The following is a 24,672-nucleotide window of genomic DNA, read 5'->3' on the forward strand; positions in this document are numbered from 1 at the left end:
CGTAGTGTTACTTTGCAACTTAAGGTAGGATTTATATGGGTTTGCAGTTTTGGGATACAGTCCCTCGTGGCGAGGAAAGCCTGGCAGGACAGTGAGGTAGCTGGTCATATTGAACACAGAGAGATAAATGTTGACACTCAGTGTCCTGTCTCCTTTTTCCTCAGCCTGGGACCCAGCCCATAGAATGGTGTTGCTTACATTTAAGGTGAGTCTTCACATCTCATTTAACCCAACCTAGAAATCCTCCCACAGAAATGTCCAGTAGTTTAGCCCTTAGGTGATTCTAGAAATCATCAAGCTGACAAACAATACTAATCATTCTTCCTACGAAATTTACAAATCCTTTAAACTTTCAATCGGCAGCAGATTCCCCTCCCCATCCCCCACACACTTGGGGAGTTTCAAAACTCTCTCCTTTTCTTGACTTAAAAAAGCAGGTGACAACATAAGAATGAATTTTCATACCAACATTCTGACTTGAGAGAGTAAGAGCACATTTTGCTGTTGACTTTCATAGTGTTGGGTCTGTGTAGCCCTGGCTGTCCAGGAACTCACTCTGTAGACCAGGCTGGCCTCAAACTCAGAAATCCGCCTGCCTGCCTCCCAAGTGCTGGGATTAAAGGCGTGCGCCACCACTGCCCGGCCACAGTAACATTTCTGAAACATAAATCAGGCGATCTAAACGTAACATATCAATGTGAGATTGCTGGGCAGAATACTTTAAACACAACTGGCCATAAAACGCCCAGCCAATCGGTGTCTCTGTACCTGACCTTTCTTGGTCCAGTCATGTGAGATCTCTAGTTATTGTTAACCACCAAGGCCAGATGTTTCCAGATGTTTCTGATCAACGACCACAAAAGCAGCCCTTTGAATTTGGGCCTCGGTGTTCTTAGTTGGGCACTGCTGTTTCCATTTGAGGACCCAAACCTATGCATCTCAGAGGCACTGAAAAGGTTAATTTCTATGAGAGCTGGAAAATTTGACCAAAATTTTTACTGAATTAGAAGAACATATTCCCTAACACTGTGCTTTGTAGGTCAAAGAAATACAGTAAGGAGAATGTTGCAAAAGCCTGCAGGCCCAATAGGAGGAAATCTCATTCCCCTTCCTGGCCCCGCCCCTTCCACTGTCCCTTCCTCCCGGTGGCCTCTTACTGGGCTTTCCTTGAGTTCCCCACGCCCTCCCACTCACGGGCCACACCCCTCGAGGCCACGCCCCTTCGCGGTCCACTCTTGCCCAGCCAGCCGCGCCTCCTTCCCGGACCACGCCCTCTAGACTCCGCCCCTCTCCGCTCCCGCCCCTTCACCCCAGCCATCCCCCGCGCGTGATCTGCTGGGCTTCCGGACGCGCAGCGGGCTCAACAGATGTTTCTCGGTGCAGTCGGATCTGCGCTGACCTCGCTTCTCCGTATTCCCCGGCCTGCAGCGGTCGTCGCCATGAGCACTGGCACCTTCGTCGTGTCGCAGCCGCTCAACTACCGCGGCGGGGCCCGTGTGGAGCCGGTGGATGCCTCTGGCACGGAGAAAGCGTTCGAGCCAGCCACCGGTAACCGGGCGCGGGGCGGCACGCGGGTGGGGTGGAGGGTGGGCCTTCCCAGGCCCTGTGCACTGAGTCTGCTGCCCCGAATCCTTCCGAGCTCTCCGTAAAGGGTTGCTGGACTTGCGTGGTCACAGCACGGAGCACAGAGTGCTGGGGAGTTTCCTGGAAAAGAGGGAGCGCTTGGGGTGCAGTGGGGTGCGCTGCGGCCGGGAGTAACTACATGGCTGGAGCAGAGGAGCCTGGCATAGAAGCTGTGAGTCTCTGAGTTTTGAGAGCCAGGCCTGCAGGAGCGTAGGCTGTGCTGTTGACTCACAGGTGATTTCTGTTATGCATGACGTCCCACATGGCCTTCCGCCTTTCTAGTGCTGGGATGTTTCTGAACATCGATAAGAGTTGGGAAAGGAAAGAAAAACCAGCAGCCAACAACATCCATTTAGCTTTAGTATCTGCTAGTTCTCCAGAAAGTTAACAAGGAAAAAAAAATTGAACATGTCTAATCTTGTGTAATGCTTACCACTGTCAAATTAATGAACTTATCCGTTACCTCCACGTAATTTCCACTTATAAGTAGTGAGAACTTTCATGCTCTGGTCACATGGCAGATTTTAAGTAGGTATGTATTTTAAGGTATTATTATAATTGTAATCATGCCGTTTGTTAGATTTCCACAATTCTTGGAACAAACACAGCACAAGCTAAGGCAGAAGAGAGTTCTTTGTTTCTTGGACTTTGGGTTGACTTTTGTATTTGTTTTGGTTGTTCTTATTGAATATTCTGAGCAGAAAAAAAATGCATTCTGCAAACCACAAGGGCTTGTTTAGTGAGAGCAATAAAGGTAGATTGACTTCTCATACTAAGCCACTTTGCAGTGATTTGCCAGACCCTGATCTGACCAGAGAGGCCATGCTAGCTGGGAACAGCTTCTCTGCCTCCTCCCCTTACTGATACAAAAGCAGAATTGCCTGTAGGTGATCTCCAGCCATTGCCTTTACTAGCTGACCCCTTTGGTAGGTTTATGGAATCTCAGGAATTCCTCGTGAAAAGAAACTGCCAAAGAATTTCTATTGGTGGAGTTAGTTTGGGTTATGATCCTTGAGATACGGGCCTTAAAAAAACAAAAACAAAACCAAAAAAACCCCAAAAACCCAAACCTGATCTTTCTGTTATGCTCAAAGATGGGGATGGGAGATGAGACTTTAAGAGAAGACTGGCCTTTAGCTTTTAAAACTGCTAATTCATCAAGTAGTAATCTGATAGGCCCTGATTAGAACACAGGTAAGGGAGAGTTTACAGCTATAGACTTTCAACTTGGATTTTGCAAGACTGTCAAGATTCTGAGACAGTATTGAGGAGTTCCATAAAATGGCTTCTAGAAGGTTAATGTTAGTAAACTTAGCTATCAAATAGAGGAGGGCAGGGCCTCTTAGTCAGGCCATGGTGAGTTTTAGATACCAGAGAGTCTCATCAGTTTTGTAATGTGGTTAAATTCTTAGTTTTAGGGAGCTAGATCGAAACCCTCTTGGACTTTAAAGGGATTCCCGATACCAAAAAAAAAAAAAAAAAGAAAGAAAAAGTTAGGAACTAAATGAGACCATGGAAGGGATCCATCCCCCAGAGAGTGCTGATAGAAACAATTCAGATGCATTGCAGCTGCTTGAGGTGAAACCAACTTTCTGCTTCTTTATAGGCCGAGTGATAGCTACTTTTGCATGTTCAGGAGAAAAGGAAGTAAATCTGGCTGTTGAAAATGCAAAGGCTGCCTTTAAGATCTGGAGAAAGAAAAGTGGCTTGGAGCGCTGTCAAGTCCTCTTAGAGGCGGCCCGGATCATCAGGGTGTGTATCACTGTGTTCCTTTTGAGGAATCGAGGCTCATAGTGCTCTGAGGGGAGTTGCAGGTAGACTTGGATGCAGCTTTAGGTTGTGGCATTTCTGTGCAATGGAGAAACGTTCCCACGTGCCCACCTTGGTACGTGAAATAAGCTTCCACCATGTGCCCCATTGACAGCTCCCTGGGCATGCTTTCTTTCCTGAATTTGTTTTGAATTATAGCATGATTTTATGGCTTACTTGCTTTTTAACTTAAATTATTTTTATCTAAACATGTATTTATTTATCTATCTGTATGCTATGTGTACATGATTGTGTACACACACACACACACACACACACACGTACGTATGTATGTATAAACGTCTCAAGAGGTTGAGGTCAGTGTATCTTGATCTCTGTCCACTGTACTTTTTGAGATGGTTTCTGTCCGTGAACCTAGGGTTTATCAGTTTAGCTACCTAGGCTTGTCAGTGAGCTCCAGGGATTTGCCTGCTCTGCCTCCCTAGTGTTGGGGCTATGACTCTGTTGCTGGCATGCCTGTCCTTTTTGGGAGCTGGGGATTAGAACTTAGGTCCTTGCGTTCACACACCAGGCACCTCACAGACTCAGCCATCTTCCCAGCCCTGGTTGCTTGCTTTTAATGTGTGCTTGTTTTTCGTTTTTTATTTTTTTTGTTTTTGCTTTTTTTCCCCTTCTGATAACATTTAAGCCTACCCCTTTCAGGTGTGTTTTCTACTAGGTATACTTGTAGAAAAATTCAGAGTAATATTCATCAAACATGAATTGTATCTTTGGTGGGAATGTAGGGTGGGTTTGTGTGTGTATGATTGTTAGCTCTGCTGTGAGAAACCTTGAAGGGTCTGAGGATTAACCTGCTTGCAAGAGTGTGTATACATATGTATACCTAAATATCTGTATACACACATATCAGTACACACATATATTCAGATAGAACACAGGAGGCTTTGGAGATTAGAGAAAAAAGAGGTTTATTACAGCCTGTACATGCAGTGGATTGCACCTCAGGGAGTTAGTGTGTGAAGGCCTTCCTATCCTCCTCTGGGGGAGGGTACTGAGATTAATTGGTTATCAATCAAATCTCTGGGCCCAAGAGGAAAGGATCGCTACAGTTATTACCCTGGTGGCTTCAGGAGCAGGAAATCACAGCTCCAAAGGTCTTTTTCTAGGGTACTGTAATCTCTGTTCTCCATGGCCTTTGCTCTTCAGTTAGCCTGCCTGGTGTCTGTTCAGATAGCCTAAGCCATGCAGACATGTCCGAGAATGTGCTCAGATACAGGTTCTTATTTATACACATGCACATGGTAGTGCTTAAAACTTTCCCTTTCTAATCGATACTGAGATGAGGTTGTGGTCTGATCTTTGTCACCTGATGAGGAGGAGGAGACTCCTCTGTGTCAGCAGGTTTTTGTCTCCTGGTGCACCACCATTCCTCTGAAGAGTCTCATTGCAAACGCCCGACCTTTCCAGGCTTAGAACTTGAGTGACATGTTCTGTTTAAACACTGGCTATGTTGAGACATCATACTACGTATTCACTCTCCTCTGTTCTACCCAAAGGAACGGAAGGATGAAATTGCCACTGTGGAGACCATCAACAATGGGAAGTCTGTATTTGAGGCCCGCCTGGATGTTGACACTTGCTGGCAGTGCCTGGAATACTATGCAGGGCTGGCTGCATCCATGGCAGGTAAGCCCTGGCCTAGCCTCAGGTGACAAGAGGGCTGAAGAGCAGGGCCTAGTGGGGAAGGGCAAAGTCATAAGTTCATTGTCACCTTTTGGGTGGCTTAAAAGTTACTTTATGGGTCTTAGATAAGGTAGAGGTGATACCACCTAATTCCTTGGGTTTTAAGGATTCAGTGAGATAGTATGTGAAAAGCACCCAGCATTGAACCTGAGACCACACAGAGACACTAGTTTGTAAGAGTCCATGCTGTGCATATCATTGTTGTCAAGTTCACTGCTGGGCCAGGAATGTAGCTTAATTGATTGACTGCTTGCCTGATGTGCATGGATCCCTGGGTCCAGTTCCAAATATTGCATATTCTTCAGTGAGGTGCTGACTACCTGTAAGGCTAGTACCTAGGAGGTAGAGGCAGGAGGATCAGAAGGTTAAGGGCAGCCTCAACTACATAGTGAGTTTGAGGCGAGCCTGAGCTAAATGAAACATATCTTTAAAAAAAACTAAATGCTCGTAGCAGTTCATATTGAATGGTTGGTAGGGCCCACTGGAGCCATATGTGGTAGGGAAACAGTTCGGGGTTTTAGGGCCCTTAGACTTCCTCTGCTGTTGAGTTGGCCCCTTGTTTCCATGTTGTCTTACCTAAGTTATGCACTAGAGCTCAGGGGATAGTTTTATTTGTTTTTAAGTGTTTTTTTTTTTTGTTTGTTTTGTTTTTTAATTTATTTTTGAAACAAGGTTTTGCTATGAAGCCTCTGCTTGCCTGGGCCTTGCTATATAGGCCTTGAACTCACAGAAACCCACCTGCCTCTGCCTTTCCAGTGATGGGAATAAAGGCATGCACCACCATGACTGGCTTACTTTAATTTTTAAAATTATATGTGTGTGGCTATTGTGCCTGCATGCGTGTTGTGTACCACTTGCGTGCCTAGTATCTGTGGGGGCCAAAAGAGGGTGTAGGATCCCCTGGAATTACAGATGCTTTCAAGTCACTATGTGGGTGTTGGGAACTGAAGTTGGGTCCTCTGGAAGAGCAGCCATTACCCTGGGTCCTCTTACCTGCTGAGCCATTTCTTCCGCCCCCATGGAGATTGTTAGAGAATTAAATGAACGGGAATGAACTTGGGCTAGTGAAATTGTGGGAAGCATAGACATGCATCATTCCTCATTCTGTTTTACCTCTAGGAGAGCACATCCAGCTCCCAGGAGGGTCCTTTGGCTACACGCGAAGAGAACCACTCGGGGTGTGTGTGGGAATAGGAGCGTGGAACTACCCCTTCCAGATTGCCTGTTGGAAGTCTGCTCCGGCTTTGGCATGTGGTAAGAATGAGTGCCTCCTCCACAGAGAGCCCTCCGCCTCGACTTGTCCCAGCAGACCTGCATTTCTTTCTGATGTGCTTGCTCTGAGGCAGTCAGATCTCAGAGGCTCTGGGCCTGTCCCTTCTCTGCCTCACCCTTGAAGGAATTTAAGGTTGAGGTCACAGGTCCTGTCTTAAATGTCTCTATTTTGCATCTGTCTAGTTTATCTCTGACTAAGATCTGCAGTGTAGTCTAGGCTGTCCTTTTGAGTCAGCCTCTCTAGTGTTGGAATTAAAGGAAATGAAAGTTTCTGGTCTTTAACTTTTATAAAATGAGACTGGTTATTCCTTCTTTACACTGAAGTTGCAAGCTTTAAATGGGATAATACTTGTGCTGAGACCTTGATACGTGACAGGGAAACAAGATATGTCCTTTTAAAAAAGCTAATTAATTTCAGATTTATTAGTGTCTTTTGTATGTATGTGTATATGAGTATTTTGCCTGCATGTATATATGTATACAATGCAGACTACTGGTACCTTCATGTGCTGGAAACTGATCCCAGATCATCCATGAGAGCAGCAAGAGGGCTGGAGAGATGGCTCAGCCGTTAAAGCCTAGGCTCGCAACCAAAAATATAAGAGAGCAGCAAGTGCTCTTAATTGCTGAGCTGTCACTCTTATCCGAGACATTTCTATTATTAATAATGGTGAATTTGGAAGAACGGGAACAGGCTGGAATAGTCGATTCTTGTCTAAGAGGAGCATTTGGCTTTCCACAGGTAATGCCATGGTCTTCAAGCCTTCTCCCTTCACGCCCGTGTCCGCACTGCTCCTGGCTGAGATTTACACCAAGGCTGGTGTGCCTCCTGGGCTCTTCAACGTGGTGCAAGGTGGGGCTGCCACAGGCCAGTTTCTGTGTCAGCATCGTGATGTGGCCAAAATCTCCTTCACTGGAAGTGTGCCCACTGGCATGAAGGTGCAGAGGAAACCACTTTTATTTAACAAATGGCTAGCTCTTGCAAAACTGACCCTGCCCACTGTAGTTTGCATATTTTGGATTTCCTAGTTTGTATTGGGAATGAGCCCGGAAAATTCTCTGGTCTAAAGTTTCCTGTGCAAGTATGAGGGAGAAGAAGAGCACGTGTGGGTGGTCTACGGTGGGCCACATGGGGTAGAAAGTCTCCTTCCTGCCTAAAGAGATGATATGTTTGAGAGATTGCGGCCTAGGCTGGCCTGGCACTTCTCTTGTCTGGTGACTTAACTAAATCATATAGAAGACAGACTATTTTATCACGTTGTTTCAGATTCATTACTTTGACCAGAATTTATGTTCCAAGTTTTAAACAGCCCTAAACACAAAAATTCAAAAAAGAATTCCTGGCGGTGAGAGTCCCGTGAATCGCCAGTACGTTTTAAATGAGCTCCTGTTTCAGGGTTTGAAGTGAAGTTCTGTAAATTCTCATAAGCGCTTGCCAAAGAATGAAGGGCTCTGTCAGATCAAGGTGGCCGGGTGGGGTCAGGTTGAGTTGACCCCGCTACAGGCTAAGGTTCGCTAACGGGATTCCGAATGCCTTGCTTTGTTCTGTAGATCATGGAGATGTCTGCTAAAGGAGTCAAACCCATCACTTTGGAACTTGGGGGCAAATCTCCTCTCATCATCTTCTCAGACTGTAATATGGAGAATGCTGTGAAGGGGGCCCTGATGGCCAATTTCCTTACACAAGGACAGGTATGCACTCTTCCCGAAGGGGCCGGGAAGGAGGCTCCCCTCCTCTCCAACCAGCAGCACACTCGGCATTCTGGACACACTTTGAGAACTGTAGGATAGTTGAGCAAATAGTACAAAGCTTCCTGTGGATCCTTGAACCAGATCACTGTAATTCATTGGTTCTCAACCTTCCTCACGTTTTAAGCCTTGAACACAGTGCCTCGTGGTGGTGACCCGCAACCATAAAGTTATTTCTGTTGTGACCTCGTAACTGCAATCTTGCTACTGTTATGACTTATAATGTGAATAGTTTTTGAGACAGAGCTTTGCCAAATGGGTCATGACCCACAGGTTGAGAACCATGGCAAAAGCCACTCTGTTTATCCTTCTCTTGATCTGCTTACACACATAATAGGTAAGCGCTAACTTTTCCTGTAGTGTTTACAGTATTTGAAGGCACAAGATCTGTAACTATGAAATGCTCCAGTGTAGCCAGATTTTTACTGTTTTTCCATCTGTAACCCTTACCAAAAAATGACTGCTTATTTGACCAATACCTTAGTAATTGAAAATAATTTTCATTTTTTTTTTTTTTGGGACAAGATCCAGTTGAAGGGACTAAGGTAGTAGAGTGGCAGAGCACTTGCCTACCGTATTATCTGAGACAAGAGCCATAACACCACACACAAAACCCTAAAAAACCAAACCCATAAGAAACCAAAGGCTCCATCAGTGATGAGGAAGTAGAGTTAGTGTTTTGCTTGTTTCCCCCCCTCTGCTCAGTTGCCACTTCTTTTTAAAAAAATTCCTTAGACTTATTTGATTTCATTTTGTGCATGTGAATGTTTTGCCTGAGTATATGTATCTGTACCCCATGTATACCGGGTGTCCCTAGAGATCAGAAGAGGGCATTTGGTCCCCTGGAATTGGGGTTATAGTTGGTTGTGAGGCAGCCACCCTGTGGGTGCTGGGAACTCAACATGGGTCCTCTGCAAAAGCAAGTGAGTCATCTCTCCAGCCCTGGTTATTGTTGCTCTGAACCATACGTGTTTATATGGTACACTATGGTAATCTGAAACATATAGAATGCTAAATAGTGGGTCAGTCTGAAGGAATTGGAGTAGTTGGCATTGTTTGCATTATGAGTGTTGATATTTTGAGTCAAAGTCCCTCTGAGTAGCCCAGGCTGTCCTTGAATCCCTAGTTTCCCGAGGGCTGGGAGTACAGGCATGTGGAATCATGCCAGGTTTTTCCTCCCTCTGACCTGAAGCTTCTTTGATTTCTGGCATATTAAGGTATTGTAGACCCATTTCATTCTTTTTCCAGCTGAATTCTGGAATTAGCCATTTGTCTAGGCAGCCCTGTTTTCAATGAGTGGTAAGTGTTACTTAGAAACCAAGCTCTTGGCTGGGGGGCTGTAGCTCAGTGGTAGAATAAATGCTTACCGGGCACTTGTGAGATCCTGAGTTTAACCCAAGGGAAAGAGCAACCCGGACGTCAGTGCCGGCTCTTGACTGCCCCTGAGGTGTTGATGCTGCTCCTAGGCAGGGGCTAGGGAATGCATGACTGTGTGTGTGCAGACACAGAGCTGCACACACCTTCCCCACCCCCTCAAGATAGGGTTTCTCTGTGTAGCTCCCCCTCTCTCCCCGCACCCCACCCCCCCATACACACATACATTTTGGCTGCCCCAGAGCTGCTCTGTAGACCAGGCTGGCCTCAAACTCAGAGATCCGCCTTCCTCTGCTTCTCAAGTGCTGGGATTAAAGGTGTGTGCCACCAGCACCTGGCCTTTTTTTTTTTTTTTTTTTTTTTTTTTTTTTTTTTTTATTGTATCTATATTAATAAGCACAAATTCATTCAGTTACTTTAAGTCATTTTCTGATAGTGACAGATTTAGCTTTTCTTATCCACAGTGTGTTGAATCCCCTGGTCCTAGAATAGTATTGTGAAAAGTAAGCCAAATTAAAAGGTTTTAGGTATTTTATAGTTCCTTTTGTCTTTAGCCTGGATGAATACTATGTTCAAAAGGTACTGGGTGTATTCTAGCCTCGCTTGCTTTCAGTCTGATTCTGACGCTCACTGAGAATAGCAGGTCCAGTGGTTTCTGTTTGTATGTCATTCGAGGTGTCTCTTCCTCTGTCCTTTAAAGACTTTTAAAATCTATTTTGATCGGGCAAAACATGATCATAGAGCCAAGTGTCAAACATTTTTAAAGAGCCCACCCAGGGCTGTAGGTCCCCATCCCTCCTCCCCTGTTCCCAGGGCTGTAAGACTCCACTCTTCTCCCGTTCCCCTCCCCCATTCCTATTCTGAGACAGTATCATTGATGTTGGCTTCTCCTTTTCTGTGCTGCTCTTTGAACACAGTGGTATTTGTATAGTTCTGATGTCCTCTACTTTCTTTCACAGCGGCAAGCAGGGTAGAAGCACCACTCTTTATGTGTAATTTTACCATTTAATTAATAGGGATCTATTTCTGTGACTTTGCTCTCTGTTCTGTATGCTTGTGTGGTATTTGAATAGCATTCATGCTCATTCCCGTGAGAATGACTAGTGGTTATTTACAGTTTTAGAGGTAGGATAATGACTAAAATGTTTTTGTGCTCTCCACCCCCCCACAACCCCAAGAAGGTTTTTTTGGGTAGCCTGGCTGTTCTGGAACTCTATGACCTGCCTCTGCCTTCCAAGCTCCGGGATTAAAGGTGTCACCACTGCCTAGATTCAAATGCTCCATTTTAAAAATTGGGTTGCAGACCACAGCTGCTAGCCTCATTTTCCTTTCAGCCCTTGCTTTAGAAACAGCCAGAGTGAGCAGCTGCTAGTGCAGAAATAAGTGAGGCTCTGGTCCTGTGCCCCATTGAAGGTCTTCAGAAAAGTTAAGCAGAGTAAGAACTAACCTTTATGTTAAAGGGCAGATCATGCATGTAGAATGTGTATCAACTGTTGCGGCCCTCTCAGCTTCACGCTGGGGGGCCAAAAATGTTGAGGGCCAAGCTGCCCCACTTTGGGTGGCCAAAATGTTGAGACCCGATCGGCCCCAAGTTGGGCGCCAAACTGTAACGGCCCACTCTGTTCCACAGGTCAGGGTCTAGCAAGAGAGAGAGTGGGGGGAAGAAGGGGAAGAGACGTGAAGAATAGAGACAAGCCAGAGGGTCTGTAGTCAAGTCTTGTTTACTGTCTCCCATAGACTATATTCACACCTCCTATTGACCTCCTATTGACTATATTGACACTCTTACAAGGAAATCCTGGGTATTTATAAGCACAAGCAGGAGAACACAGGTGAAGACATTTTACCATGTGCCCCATGCAGCTGGGGTCACTAAACAGTAAAACAAGCTATGTGGGATAAACAAGATGTTTGTCAGAGTGTGCTTCAGCTGTTGTAGGCTGTTGAAAAACAAGTCTCTATCAGGATATATGGTTCAAGATGGCTGCAAAGTTGATAGCTGCTTTCTAGCCGCTTTCTGCTTAAAGTCGGCTCCCAACAATCAACAATCACACGTATGGCCTTTCGTAATTACTATGGGCAGTTTTTTTAAAATAATATATTTTTATTTTATGTGCATTGGTGTTTTGCCTGCATGTATGTGTGTGAGAGGGTGTCAGATCCCCTGGAACGGAGTTATAGGCCGTTGTGAGCTGCCATGTGGGTGCTTGGAATTGAACCTGGTTCCCTGGAGGAACAGCCAGTGTTCTTACCCACTGAGCCATCTCTCCAGCCTCTGTGGGCAGCTTTTTTAGAAATGAAATATATTCTTTAAAAAAATGTGTTATGGGGCTGGAGAGATGACCCAGCAGTTAAGAGCACTGACTACTTTTGCAGAGGACCCAGGTTCAAGTCCTAGCACCCACATGGCAGCTCACAGTCATCAGCAACTGTAGGTCCCAGGAATCTAGTGCCCTCTTCTGGCCTCCACAGGCCAGACACACATGTGGTGCACAGACATAATGCAGGCAAAACATCAGTATACATAAAATAAAACATTTTAAAAAATGTGCCATAATTCCTTTGAGGTTGTTAGATGTTTTGTCTCTGTTTTTTTTTTTTTTTTTCATCTCATATACAAATTTATGTCTCCTTTAGGTCTGCTGTAATGGCACTAGAGTCTTTGTGCAAAAGGAAATTGCTGATACATTTACAAAAGAGGTTGTGAAGCAGACTCAGAAGATAAAACTTGGAGACCCACTTCTGGAAGATACAAGGATGGGCCCACTCATCAATGCCCCGCATCTGGAACGGGTCCTTGGGTTTGTCAAGTCGGCAAAGGAACAGGTGAGAAATGACAGGAGCTGGGAAGGGCAGGGAGGGTTAGTCCTGACTCCTTATCCTGTCCCCTTCCTACACTGACTTGGTGGTTGCTGTCCCTGAGTGTTCTGCTTTGGGAGGGTAAATGTGCGTGTATTAGCTCGGGCTACGTTTTGCCTTTTGGGATTATACATGGATTGTGTGTTCAGATGCCTGCCCTTTCTCTTTCTCTTAGGGTGCTACTGTGCTGTGTGGCGGCGAGCTGTACGTCCCAGAGGATCCTAAATTAAAAGATGGATATTACATGACACCGTGCATTTTAAGTATGTCTTGTTCACTTTTAAATGGCTAGTAGCTACAAATGAATATTTATAACATGCGTAATGGCATAGAGTAAGGGTTGGCAAGTTGAATGGCCCCACTATCTAGGCTTATGAAATACTGAGTTACTCTTGAAGCCCCCAGGTGCCCCTCCACCAAGGGGAGCTATATTTATTGGTTTGCTGGAGACACCTGTTCTGGGAACAAGCTTAAAAACAAAAAGAAAAGCACAAACTCAGAAATACATGTTTGATTAAAAAAAAAATAGGGTAATGACGTCATCGGTAATGTAAAACATGCTTTTCCTTTGAATTATAATGTATCAGTATAACAAAACCAATTTATCAGATGTAATTTTGGTAAGTTTTAGTACATCTTTTCACTCTTAAAATTGGGCTTTGCACAGTCAGGTATACGTAGGCATCCTGCTCAAACCCTCTGCTGGTTCCAGCCGTTGCCCTGGTGCTAGTGGTGTTGCCTTCCAACACTTGGTGCAGTTTAGCCTAAAGGTATAGCCACTGATGTTGGAAAACTGTGAGCCTAACACCCGGACCATGGGCCAGGCTAGTTGTAACTGAACGAGTTAACACGTAGGGAAGGTTTTTAAGTTGTTAGTGAAAGATATGGGTTAGACAATAAAGTATGCGATATATTACTCCAGATCTGTTGACAAGCAGGTACGAATGTGTGCAGGAGAAGCAGGAACGGAGAACATATTAATAGAGTTCTCTGTGTGCTAGGATCAGTTAGACTATGCAGATTGTGAAGCTAGGCACAGAAAAGGGAGCTAACCCTTTATTCTTGCAACGCTGGAGGCTGCCTTGTGTCCTAACATATATGTGACTTAGAAAACCTGTTAAGACAGGTTTCTGGTCCCTGCCCTAGACTTCTGTCATTCTTAGAGCCTTGGGCCTCGAGATGTGCATTGCCACAGACCCATTGTTGACCTTTCCCATGACAGACAGGTTAGGACTGGCTTGCGAGTCTGTCCTTAAGATTTCAGGATGGCCTGTTTCAGACAGGCATGCTTCCTGTTGTCACGTGTCACTGTCACTTTATAACACCTGTTCCTTCCACTCTCCAGTGTGAAGCCCACTGCCCACAGAGCCATTTGTGTTACTAGCGGTGTAAGCTGATAAAATATTTTCAGAGATGGTTGGGTGATTGTCTTGAGTAATTAAATGAAACTTATATGTGGATTATTAGTTTTCAAAGACTTAGAACACAACCAGCTATTTGTAAGCACAATCTAAATATCATTTACCCTCGAGGCACTGGTGTCTCTCAAGTGCACTGCCACAGTGTGCTGTGTAGTGTCTCACTTGCATATCTAACCCGCCTCTAGGGAGACTTTTTCTCATTTTAAAAATTTATTCTCTTACATTCCGACCACAGCCTCCCCTCCCTCCACTCCTCCCAGTTCTGAAGAGATTTTTGAACTGTCATTGTTGTAAATCCACAAATAGACTTAGAAAACCCGTTAAGACAGGTTTCTGGTCCCTGCCCTAGACTTCTGTCATTCTTAGAGCCTTGGGCCTCGAGATGTGCATTGCCACAGACCCATTGTTGACCTTTCCCATGACAGGTTAGGACTGGCTTGCGAATCTGTCTCTAAGATTTCAGACTTTTTAGATTTTACAATGTTTTTTAGACTTTACAATGAGCCAGTGTTTCTAACAGTACACCAAAGCTCCTTTTCCAGCTCCATGTCCCATACACGTGTGGCCACCTCAAAACTTCCTGTGCAGCGTTGCTGAGATGGCACGGGTGCATGCTCTCCCTCGGAGACTCACAGGGACTCAGTTCTGCCCCTTCTCTGAGTTCTAAGCACAGAACACAAATGTCAAGCATGAATTAAATCATTTTAGGGAGTGAGTTGCTTATAGGATCACTAAGGACAGGTTTTACAAAGCAAATATACCTTCCTTTATTTTTAAATTTTGTTTTTATATTGCATTTTCTTTCTTTCTTTTTTTTCAGAATATATTTATTCAGAAAAAAAAAAGAAAAAAAATAAACAGAAAAAAAAAAAAAAGACCCAAAAGCAATACATAATGTTCATGTCACTTGCAGTATCGGTCAGCTTTCAATTTGGCTCTCCTGTCTAGAAGCGTCTCGTGTAAAAATCCATCTTTCCGAGCCTTTTTAAGTATTTTACTATCTTCTTTCCTTATTTTGAGTTTGTGGTCTTGGAAGCTCTGAAATTTCTTTACATAGTTGATCTCACACTGCTTCACACTTCCCTTGTCTTCTTGTGGGATGTCATCCTTTTTCTTGGTTTCTCTTTCTGCACAGGATCTGATCTTTATCATTTCTTCTTCCCCTGCTCTTTTACTCTTTGCTTCTATATCGCCTGCTTCATTACATCTAATAAAGCAGCTATCTGAGGCCAGTAAAGCCATCTTCCCATCTTGAAACACTGGTTCCCATTGTTCTCTGGGCCCAATTGCATCCGAACGTCCAACAACGAGACCATCTGAATTTATACCAAGACACTTTCCATAGCCAGACTTCAGGGCAATTCTGGAATCAGACAATTTGACAGCAGTAAACTGCTCTGGAGGCCTGGGGCCTTCATCAACTTCTCTGTAGAGCTCCTAGTGTAAACAGTCCATTGTCCAGCGCATGGATATAGGCTCCCTTATCCATTTCAATGGCAATAGTTCCTGAAATCTCCCCAAAGTTGGATACAGTCCACCAGATTCCCACAACATCAAGTTGGGTCTCCTCATCTTCTTCTCGTTTTCTCTTCTTTTCTTTGCTCTTTTTCTTTTTACTCTTGGCTTTAGTGCCTTTGAGCACAAGTTTGGTGGACTTTGCATAGGAATATTCGGCCATGGTTAGGCACTCCGAAGTGGCAGCCGCTGGAAGAGCTCCTGCAGGGGAGGAGGAACCGGCTCTAACGGCTTGAGCAGAGGGAATCCCTTACGGAACCCTCCGCCTGGCTTGAGCAGAGGGAATCCCTTACGGAACCCTCCGCCTTCTTCCACTCTGGGTTGGGTTGCTCCTATTTCCTGTTTACTGTTCTTGCATTTTCTTTCTAAAAAACAATTGTGTGTGTGTGTGTCTGTGTCTTGCATACGTCTTTGCATGCATAAGAGGTACAGGACCTGGCAGGCTAGAGGAGGGCATTGGATTCCCTGGAGCTGGACTTACAGGTGGTTTCCAGCTGCCTGATGTGGGTGCTGGGAGACAGACTTGTGTCTTGTGCAAGGGCAGTGTACCTTCTGAACCACTGAACCACCTCTCCAGCCCTGCAGCTTTTATAGCATTGTTTCTACTTGTAATTGCATGAGAGAATCATTTTAAAAATGTGACAAACTGAATAAAAAAAACTATATAACATTTTAACATTTTAAGTCTGGTTAATGTATGTTTGAGTCATTTTCAGTGAGTATTTTATGAACATCTTACTGTTCAAAAGCACGGCTCTGAGAAGCTTTATAAAAGTTGCTCGTTAGGGTGTGCCTGGTCTGTGTGATCATTTCCTGCTCTTTGGGTGTTCGACTGTTGCCTCTGCTTTCTTCATTATAGGTAATACCGGAGTGAAGATCTCTGTAAGTGAGTCTGTTTACCTCACTGGAGACTTCCTTAGGAATTCTAAAAAGTCGGTTTTAGAATCACAGAGGATGCCGGGCAGTGGTGGTGCATGCCTTTAATCCCAGCACTTGGGAGGCAGAGGCAGGTGGATTTCTGAGTTCGAGGCCAGCCTGGTGTACAGAGTGAGTTCCAGGACAGCCAGGGCTACACAGAGAAACCCTGTCTCGAAAAACCAAAAAAAAAAAAAAAAAAAAAAAAAAAAAAAAAAGAATCACAGAGGATGACCCTCTAATATGTATTAACCAAATTGCCATGCAGAAGGAAGATCTGATTGATACCACAGTGGCAATTTTTCCCTCTAACACTATGTGTCTCACTGTAACTACAGATACTGTGTTTTGGGTCTGTGAGACTATGGTCCCCTCACTGTCTGGTTTTGTTGTGAATGTTGCAGCTAACTGCAGAGATGACATGACGTGTGTAAAAGAAGAGATCTTCGGACCAGTTATGTCCATTTTAACATTTGAAACTGAAGCCGAGGTTCTGGAGAGGGCCAACGACACCACTTTTGGACTAGCAGCTGGCGTCTTTACCAGGTACGTGGCTCAGGATGTCCGCAGCATCTTGAGGGGAGGGTGTTGTGTGTCTTCTTGAGTATGTATGTAATCCTTCTCATTCCTCCCCACTTTGCTCTCATTAGAGCCACCAGCATCTCTGTTTGCTTCTGTTTGTTGTCTGGTGCTGAGGATCAAACTGAGCTACACCCCAACCCTTTAGAAGATGTCAAGGCTGCATCCGGCACTCTGCTTTTCTGATTTGGGGACAGAGTGCCCTTTGTGTGTATGTGTTGGGGGAGGGTACTGACGGTTAAGCCAAGGGCCTTGCACATAGGAAATAAGCATCCTACATTGAGCTGTCTGTCTTCAGTATCACCAGACCTTTTTTTTTTAAAAAACTTCTTACTTTGAGTTAAGTTCTCTTAAGTTGCCAACACCAGCCATGACATCTCTGCAGCGCAGGTGGGCCTTGAGCTGACTCAGACTTGTCCTTTGACCACGACACGTGTGCAGTGTGTATGTGCAATGTGTGTGTGTATACACCCCTCCACACACTAATAAAAGACTCTAATTTCTCCATACCTGTAACAGCCCTTGTTACTTTGCTTCTGTCCGAGCCATCCTGGTGGGGATATTCCATTGTGGTTTTGGTTTGCATTTCTGTGATTTTTTTTTTTTTTTTTTTTTTTGCTTTTGGCTATTTATACTTAAGAAGGCTTTGTCTAGCTCAGGATCATAGAGACATATTTCTGCCTTAGAAGTTTTAGAGTTCTGCTGTCCGTGTTCTGTGAGTGAATGCATATGTACAGTGTAAGGGGCTCCACCTTTATCCCTGTGTGTGAGGTTGTGTAGTTGTTCCCACACCACTGTTCAGTGGTGCCCTTGCTGCCTCCTAGTTTACAGATTCTTAAACCTGGGTCTGTCTGAAAGCGCTTTAAACAGTTGGAAGGAACAGCAGTTTGCCAGGATTTCAGGTCCTCAGAGATCATACTCTGAGGTTTCCTGGGGAGATTTGTTAATAACCAATACTATCTTTTCCCTAACAGGGACATCCAGAGGGCGCACAGGGTGGCAGCTGAGCTGCAGGCTGGAACGTGCTACATTAACAATTACAATGTCAGCCCGGTGGAGTTGCCCTTTGGTGGCTACAAGAAGTCAGGTGAGACAGAGGGGAAGCACAGACAAACCAGATTTGTAGGGATGCATTCCTAGCCAGTCCCAGCTCACCAGCGTTCCTGACTATGGCCTGGCACTCAGTCCTCCCCGGCCTCACTGGGGTGCAGGCCAGGCACCGCCAGACAGCTCTTGTGTATTGTGGCATGTGAACTTCTGAGCACATCTCGGGTGTCTTGTGGGCAGTGTTCCTTTTTCTGGCTCTGAACATTAACCAGTCCTCTAGGGCTTCCACATCAGGCATGCCCATCAGTAGGCCTTAGGTGTCTCTAAAGTCAGACTCCAGAAAGCTTGTATTAATGGTTTTCTCTTTTGGGCCCATATTTGATATTAAACACAATTCTTTGTTCTAGATGGCACCAAAATGGTCCCCTAAGCTACTGCCCATTGATTTATGTCACCACAGATGTGTGGGCTGGTGTGTCGGGGTTTGAGGCAGAGAGATATAGCTATTGCTTTGAGTTTTTTCCTCTGTACTTCAGTACCTGTATTTGTTCATTTCTCATACTTCTTTTCATTTAGACTAAAAATTGATTAGAACACAGTTTTGAGAGTCCAACCCATAGTCTTTGGCCACCTTAATATTAGAGTGATTCAGTGGCAGGCATGGATAGTCTTTTCTCAGACTTAGTGTTAATCTTGTGATCCCTAATGGCATCCTACTAGTCACGGTGCCTTTTATCAGTGGCTTTTAATGTAGGGTGTGGGCTTTAGGGCCCCCCAGCTCCAGGCCAGTTTTCATTCCTTTTGAGTAGGATAACAGTGTATGATAAGAGAGAGAAATGGCTAGGTCTGCAGAGGGCCTGGCCTTATATGCTTGGCCAGCGTGGGCTTGGGCACAGCATAAAGTCCCAGCATGGGACTTTGAAGGAACTGAAAGTCTGCTCTTTGCGCATGCTAGAGGTTAATAAATGCTGTTACACACTCAAGTTTAACGGACACTGCTTTTCAGGGCTGTCAGGTCGATTGGTGTCAAGGCTGCTTTCAATGTGCTACTTGGTTTTTGTGGGGCCTGGGGTGGGGAGGACAGAGAACAGTCTCGTGTATCCAGGGTTAGCCTTGAACTCATTTATAGTGGAGCAGAGTTCCTTCTGCCTCAGCTGTGTGACGTGCTAGGATTATAGGTGTGTGAGACTATGCCCAGGCTAATGGTGCTGGGACTGAACCCAGGGCTTTGTGCTTGGTAGGCAAGCGGTCTTTCAACTGAGCCTTTAACACGCCTCCTTCAAAAGACTGAACATTTTTCAGATGTTTATGCAGAGTAGCAGGCACCTGAAACAGGTACTCTGCTGGTAAGTGTGCTAACAGTGGCTGGCCCAGCTCCACAGAAGTACCTGCTCTGAGGACTTGGTCCCCACCCTGACCAGCAGAGCCTGTCTTTGAAACACTGACTTCAGACCACTGTAGTGACCAGCCCACTCTGACCCCATGTGTCTTTTCAGGATTTGGCAGAGAGAATGGCCGTGTGACGATTGAGTACTATTCACAGCTGAAGACAGTGTGTGTGGAGATGGGAGACGTGGAGTCGGCCTTTTGAAAACCAGTGATGTCGTCGTTCACCTCACCGTGGAATGAGTTGACTGCCTTGACAGGCAGTGTAACTGAATAGCTTCTTCCATCCAGGCTTTGGGTCATTAGTGTGCTAATGGGTCAGTATTGTCCTCTGTCTTGCAGTCACCTTCCCAATTGGAAATGTGCACACGTGCCTTTCAGATGGTACCCGGGGGACCTGTTGTTCCAGCAAGTACCCCAGCCACGCACTGTTCAGACATGTGAGGGCCACAGCTCTGCTCCTACACATTTGTCCCACCAACAATGGCAGCTTTCTAGTTTGCTTTAAAGAAGGCCCTCCTTCCTGGGTTCCTGGTGAATCAGTAGACACACATTCTTTGTTCATTGACAACTAAAAATCAAATCCTTAACGCTTTTATTTGGAGCTGGGCGGTGGTGGCGCAAGCCTTTAATCCCAGCACTCTGGAGGCAGAGGCAGGTGGATATCCGAGTTCACGGCCAACCTGGCCTACAGAGTGAGTTACAGTCCAGGGCTACACAGAGAAACCTTGTCTTGAGAAGCCAAAAATAAATAATAAAATCTAAAAAGCTGTTATTCGGAGATGGTAAAGGCGTAATACTTGTGGAAAATGGATTCATTGGCATTTAAAAAGCTATGCTCTTCTTGACCAGCAGATCAGCTCAGTGGGTAAGGTCTGAGCACGTAAGCCCAATGATTACCTCGGTTTTATCTCCAGAACCCACATCAAGGTGGTAACTCCTCCCCCGTATCATATTATGCACAATAATAAAATCTTTCTCAAATGCTGTGTTTTTCTGTCATTTTATTGAGAAACCTGACAACCTGGCTAGAGAGACAGTTGATGGAGTCAGATCTTGTGCAGATAAGTCTTGTGCAGACACTGACTTGCCTCAGTAAACACTCAACCTGTTGCTCCACAGCAGACACTTACCTGTTCTCTACAGTACAGCCTGTGGTCTTAGAACCGAAGAGAACCTTTAGAATATAGGAGTTACTTGTGTGTACTGTGGCCGGGAATTAAAACCTATCACACCGCTAATCTTTTTGCTGTCTTAATTTGAATCTCATCTTTTAAGTCTGAACAGGACAGAGGAAAAAGCACTAGGCAGGGGGAGGTGAATCCTACAAGCATAACCTCTTGTGTCCTGCCCTTCCCTGTTGTGGGCAGACCTTGTAACTGCTGACGGCTGCAGTTAAGCACAGCCCAGTGCTCCTTCTGGGGACCAGTTAAGCACAGAGAAGGTGACATTTAGAGATAAAGAATTGGATCTCTTGTTCTTGGTGAGTTATGGCCTTAAGCACCAGAACGATGAAAGTGGCCTGCCTTAGTGTTACTTGTCCTGAAATATTTATGAGTCTTTGTTTTCCTTTACACATAAAGGCCCATTTTTGTCTTCTTTTTCAAGGTTGGAGGGAGTTGACAAAGCAATTAAACAGTCAGTGAGACTACCGCGTACTTTTGCTTAGGCCCCGCTGCAGCTTTTAACTGCAATTAGGAGGCAGCCTGTGTGCTTCAGCCACACTGTCAGGATGTGGGATGTGCTTGTGTTACTCCCCATGTTCTCTGCCAGGATGTTCCCTCTTAACTTTAGACCACGTTTCCCACTCTTCACCTACAGGCTCCTTACACCACAAGTTAAAACTCTGTTCGAAGGTAGGTACCCATCACACACCGCAGCCTCCATCCCTGTTACATCCATTGTCACTGTAACTGTTTCCCTGCAAACTATCCTTCCTTAACTAGAACACAAACTGAAAGCAAGAACTGCCGTGTCTCCGGGCCCAAAGTGTTGAGTGTTCAAGCAGGCAGTGTGGCCCAGGGAGCCGCAGCACGTGGCTGGTAGAGAACCAGACGGAACCCATCTCAAACCTGTCAGTCAGTCTGCATCTTAGTAAGATCCTCAGATGAGGCTGACACGGTGGTTTGCCAGGCAGTGCTTTGAGAGAGAGGGTTCTCAAGTTTGGCTCTTCATCAGAGCTGCCTATTGAACTTTGGAAATACCGAGATGCTAATGTAAGTGGTCTGGAAAAGGTTCTCAGGTGAATCCAGGAGGCAGCTGGGCTGAGAACTGCGCTGAGTACTTGTACGTAATTACAGTTAAATAAACACTAAGCGTCTGAGTTGCCGTAGCTACATCTCAGATCCTCAGTATCTGAACACAGCAGCTGGTTACTTTATTGGAGAGTACAGAGTATGTTTCTGTCACGTCAGAAAATTCTACTGGGATGTTTAAGAGGGACGGAACAGATAAGACTGTCCATTTATGTATTTACTTGGTGTGTGGGCTGGAGTGTGGAGGTCAGGGGTCCACTCAAAGAAGTGGGTTTTCGCCTTCTATTATTTGAGTTAAGGGAATCGAACTCCGGCAGTCAGGCTTGGTGGTAAATGCTTCTACAGGCTGAGCTCTCTGGCCTAAGACTGGTCTTTGTGATTAGGTTGGACAGCATCTTAAGAATGTAAAGGGGAAGTTATCCAAACTCAGGAAGCTGCACAAGGTAGTCGATAACCTGGTCGCTGACGTTTCCTAGGTTACACCAGTAGGTGGCGCCCAAGCTTCCTACCACACCTTGTGGGATCCTTGAGCCCAACTTCTGGTCTTGAGCGCCTCCTACTGTGCGCACGTGATCATGGATCCTCAGTAATTGTGTATAAGTGTTTCCGATATCCTTACTATTAGGCTTTTAATGGCTCATGTGCTTGAAACTTGGTGCCCAACTGGTGATGTTTTAGGAGGCTGTAGAATCTTTTGGACATACTTTAGTTAGGTGGGGAGATACTCTGGTTGCCTCTCCTGATTCACATTATCTTAATAAAAGCTGTCTCCCCACTGGTCTGGCCCGCTTTTGGTAATGTGAGTACAGCTAGTCACATGGAGGAAGCAGCAGCTACAGTCTGAGGGAGGCCAGGGCAGGAAGGTGGTGAAGCAGAAACAGCAAGAGGCAGAGGGCAGAACTGAGACAGAAGGAAAATGTTAGGACCCAGAGACAAGAAACAGCAGCTTCTGGTTGCCAGAGAGCTATCCTCGTTAAGACCAAGATCTTAACTTTAAGACCAAGAACTTTTTATCTGGCTGTTATGGCTGTGAGTTCTCCACATGTGGGTCGCGACCCCCCCGGGGTTTGAACGACCCTTCCACCGGGGTCGTACATCAGATATCCTGCATATCTGACTATCTATCTATCTATCTATCTATCTATCTATCTATCTATCTATCTATTGTTTGTTTTTGTTTTCTTGCGACAGGGTTTCTCTGTGTAGTCCTGGTTGTCCTGGAGTTTACTCTGTAGACCAGGCTGGCCTCGAACTTAGAAATCTGCCTGCCTCTGACTCCCAAGTGCTGGGATTAAAGGCGTGCGCCACCACTGTCCGGCCCATATCTGATATTTACATCATGATTTGTAACAGTAACAAAACTACAGTTATGAAGTAGCAATGAAAAACTTATAGTTGGGGGTGGTGGTCACCATACATAAGGAACTACATTAAAGGGTTTCAGCATTAGGAAGGTTGAGAACCCCTGGCCTAGAGGCATGCCTGCCTGGGAACTGCATAAGGACTGTAACACTGGAAGTCACTCCAAGCTGCTGTTCCCACCTGGTTACTACCACTGCTCACTGCTGTCACAGGAAAGCCAATGCTCCAGAGACCAGCACTGACTCCTCCTGCCTCTCTGAGTCTGCAGTGAGAGGAAGTAGTTCTCCAGGGTGCACTTTTTATACAACATGAATAAAACCCAGTTACTGCAGAGGTTTACCGATGTCGCCTTTTCTAGTCCCAACCCCAAACTTCCTACCTCTCCACCCCCATTCCATAAGGGAACACCTACTGCTGGTAAAATGAAGGCAAACTTAAAGCTTTATGTTAGCTGGGGGGTGGGGTGGGGAGGGGAAGCCCATTTCCTTTATTTTTATTTTTTTCCATGCACTGGTGACATATTCTCATGACCCAACCCAGGAATGTATTCTGATCCAATTCCCAAGGGTGTCACAGTCATCCGGCGAGGCTAAGCCACCCTTCAGCACTTGAGCGGTTCAGTACAATGGAAAATGCATGGGTTTTAGAGTTAGGCCTCTGTCCAGCTCCTAGCTCTGATCCTCAGAAGCTATAGAGCATGTGAAATGTGGCTGGCACAAATGAAGAACTTGTGGGTTTGTTTTAAATGTTATCCATCTAAAAGCCACTCATGGCTAGGGGCCGCCCTGTTGGATGACAAAGGTCTAGAGACTGTGTTCTTGTTCATACTTCACAGCCAACTTTAGTTTCTGGAGCAATGATCTTATTTTGCCAGCTTAGACCATTCTCTGAATGCCTTTCCTGTTTGTTCCTAATCAGACACTGGCATAGACATTTTAAAAATTTTATTTTATGTATGTTGATGATTTTTGAATGCATGTATGTCTGTGTGAGGGTGTCAGATCCCCTGGAACTGGAGTTACAGACAGTTGTGAGCGGCCATGCTGCCATATGGAAGGTGGGAATTGAACCTGGGTCCTCTGGAAGAGCAGTTAGTGCTCTTAACCCATCTCGCAGCCCTGGCACAGACATTTCTAAGCCTGTTTCCTCATCTATAAAATGGGCTGTTAGTAGTTCTAACATCACAATCATCCCTAGTTTCAGCACCTGTGTCGATTGCTTAACTTTAAAAAAAAAAAGCTTTAAACAGTTATGTTTATTTGTATGGGTGTTACATACGTGTGCAACATACAGTGCACATGTAGAGGTCAGAGGATAACTTGGAGTCAGATAAACTCAGGTCATCAGACTTTATGTCTTTACCTGCTCGTCTGACTGAACCCGTTACTTAACTTTCTAAGCAATGTAAACAATCTTCAATAGAATTTGTTTGTTTGTTTTTGTTTTTCGAGACAGGGTTTCTCTGTGTAGCTCTGGCTGTCCTGGAACTCACTCTGTAGACCAGGCTGGCCTCAAACTCAGAAATCTGCCTGCCTCTGCCTCCCAAGCGCCGGGATTAAAGGCGTGCGCCACCACTGCCCGGCTGTCAATAGATTTTTTAAAACCCATACTGTTAATTATTAGCATCAAGCAGTGCTACATTTGAACCAGAGCTAAGGCTCTTAACCCACCCTCATCACCATAATCAGACTTTACCTCAGTTTCACAGACTACATGAGGAGGGACACTCCCAGCTTTGCTCTTAATGGGCAGATGACATCCTTATTTCAGCAAGAGTCTCAGGAAGAGATGTAGTCAGGAGG

The 24,672-nt window shown here is 45.3% G+C and overlaps 1 protein-coding gene and 1 pseudogene across 1 annotated transcript; one reads left to right on the top strand and one right to left on the bottom strand.

Annotated features, from left to right (window-relative positions):
• Nucleotides 1–1,264: 1,264 nt before the first annotated feature.
• Aldh9a1 (aldehyde dehydrogenase 9 family member A1) lies at nt 1,265–20,242 on the top strand. Its single transcript, XM_034513078.2, has 11 exons — nt 1,265–1,548; nt 3,230–3,375; nt 4,950–5,079; nt 6,256–6,390; nt 7,151–7,347; nt 7,960–8,100; nt 12,169–12,357; nt 12,566–12,653; nt 16,646–16,787; nt 17,795–17,907; nt 19,364–20,242. Exons 1-11 carry the CDS (start codon nt 1,368–1,370, stop codon nt 19,456–19,458), a joined length of 1,557 nt encoding a protein of 518 aa, XP_034368969.1. The 5' UTR covers nt 1,265–1,367; the 3' UTR covers nt 19,459–20,242.
• LOC117716149 (protein FRG1 pseudogene) lies at nt 12,110–16,381 on the bottom strand (annotated as a pseudogene).
• Nucleotides 20,243–24,672: the final 4,430 nt, after the last annotated feature.

This window comes from Arvicanthis niloticus, chromosome 10, assembly GCF_011762505.2.
Source record: "Arvicanthis niloticus isolate mArvNil1 chromosome 10, mArvNil1.pat.X, whole genome shotgun sequence".
Taxonomy (NCBI): domain Eukaryota; kingdom Metazoa; phylum Chordata; class Mammalia; order Rodentia; family Muridae; genus Arvicanthis; species Arvicanthis niloticus.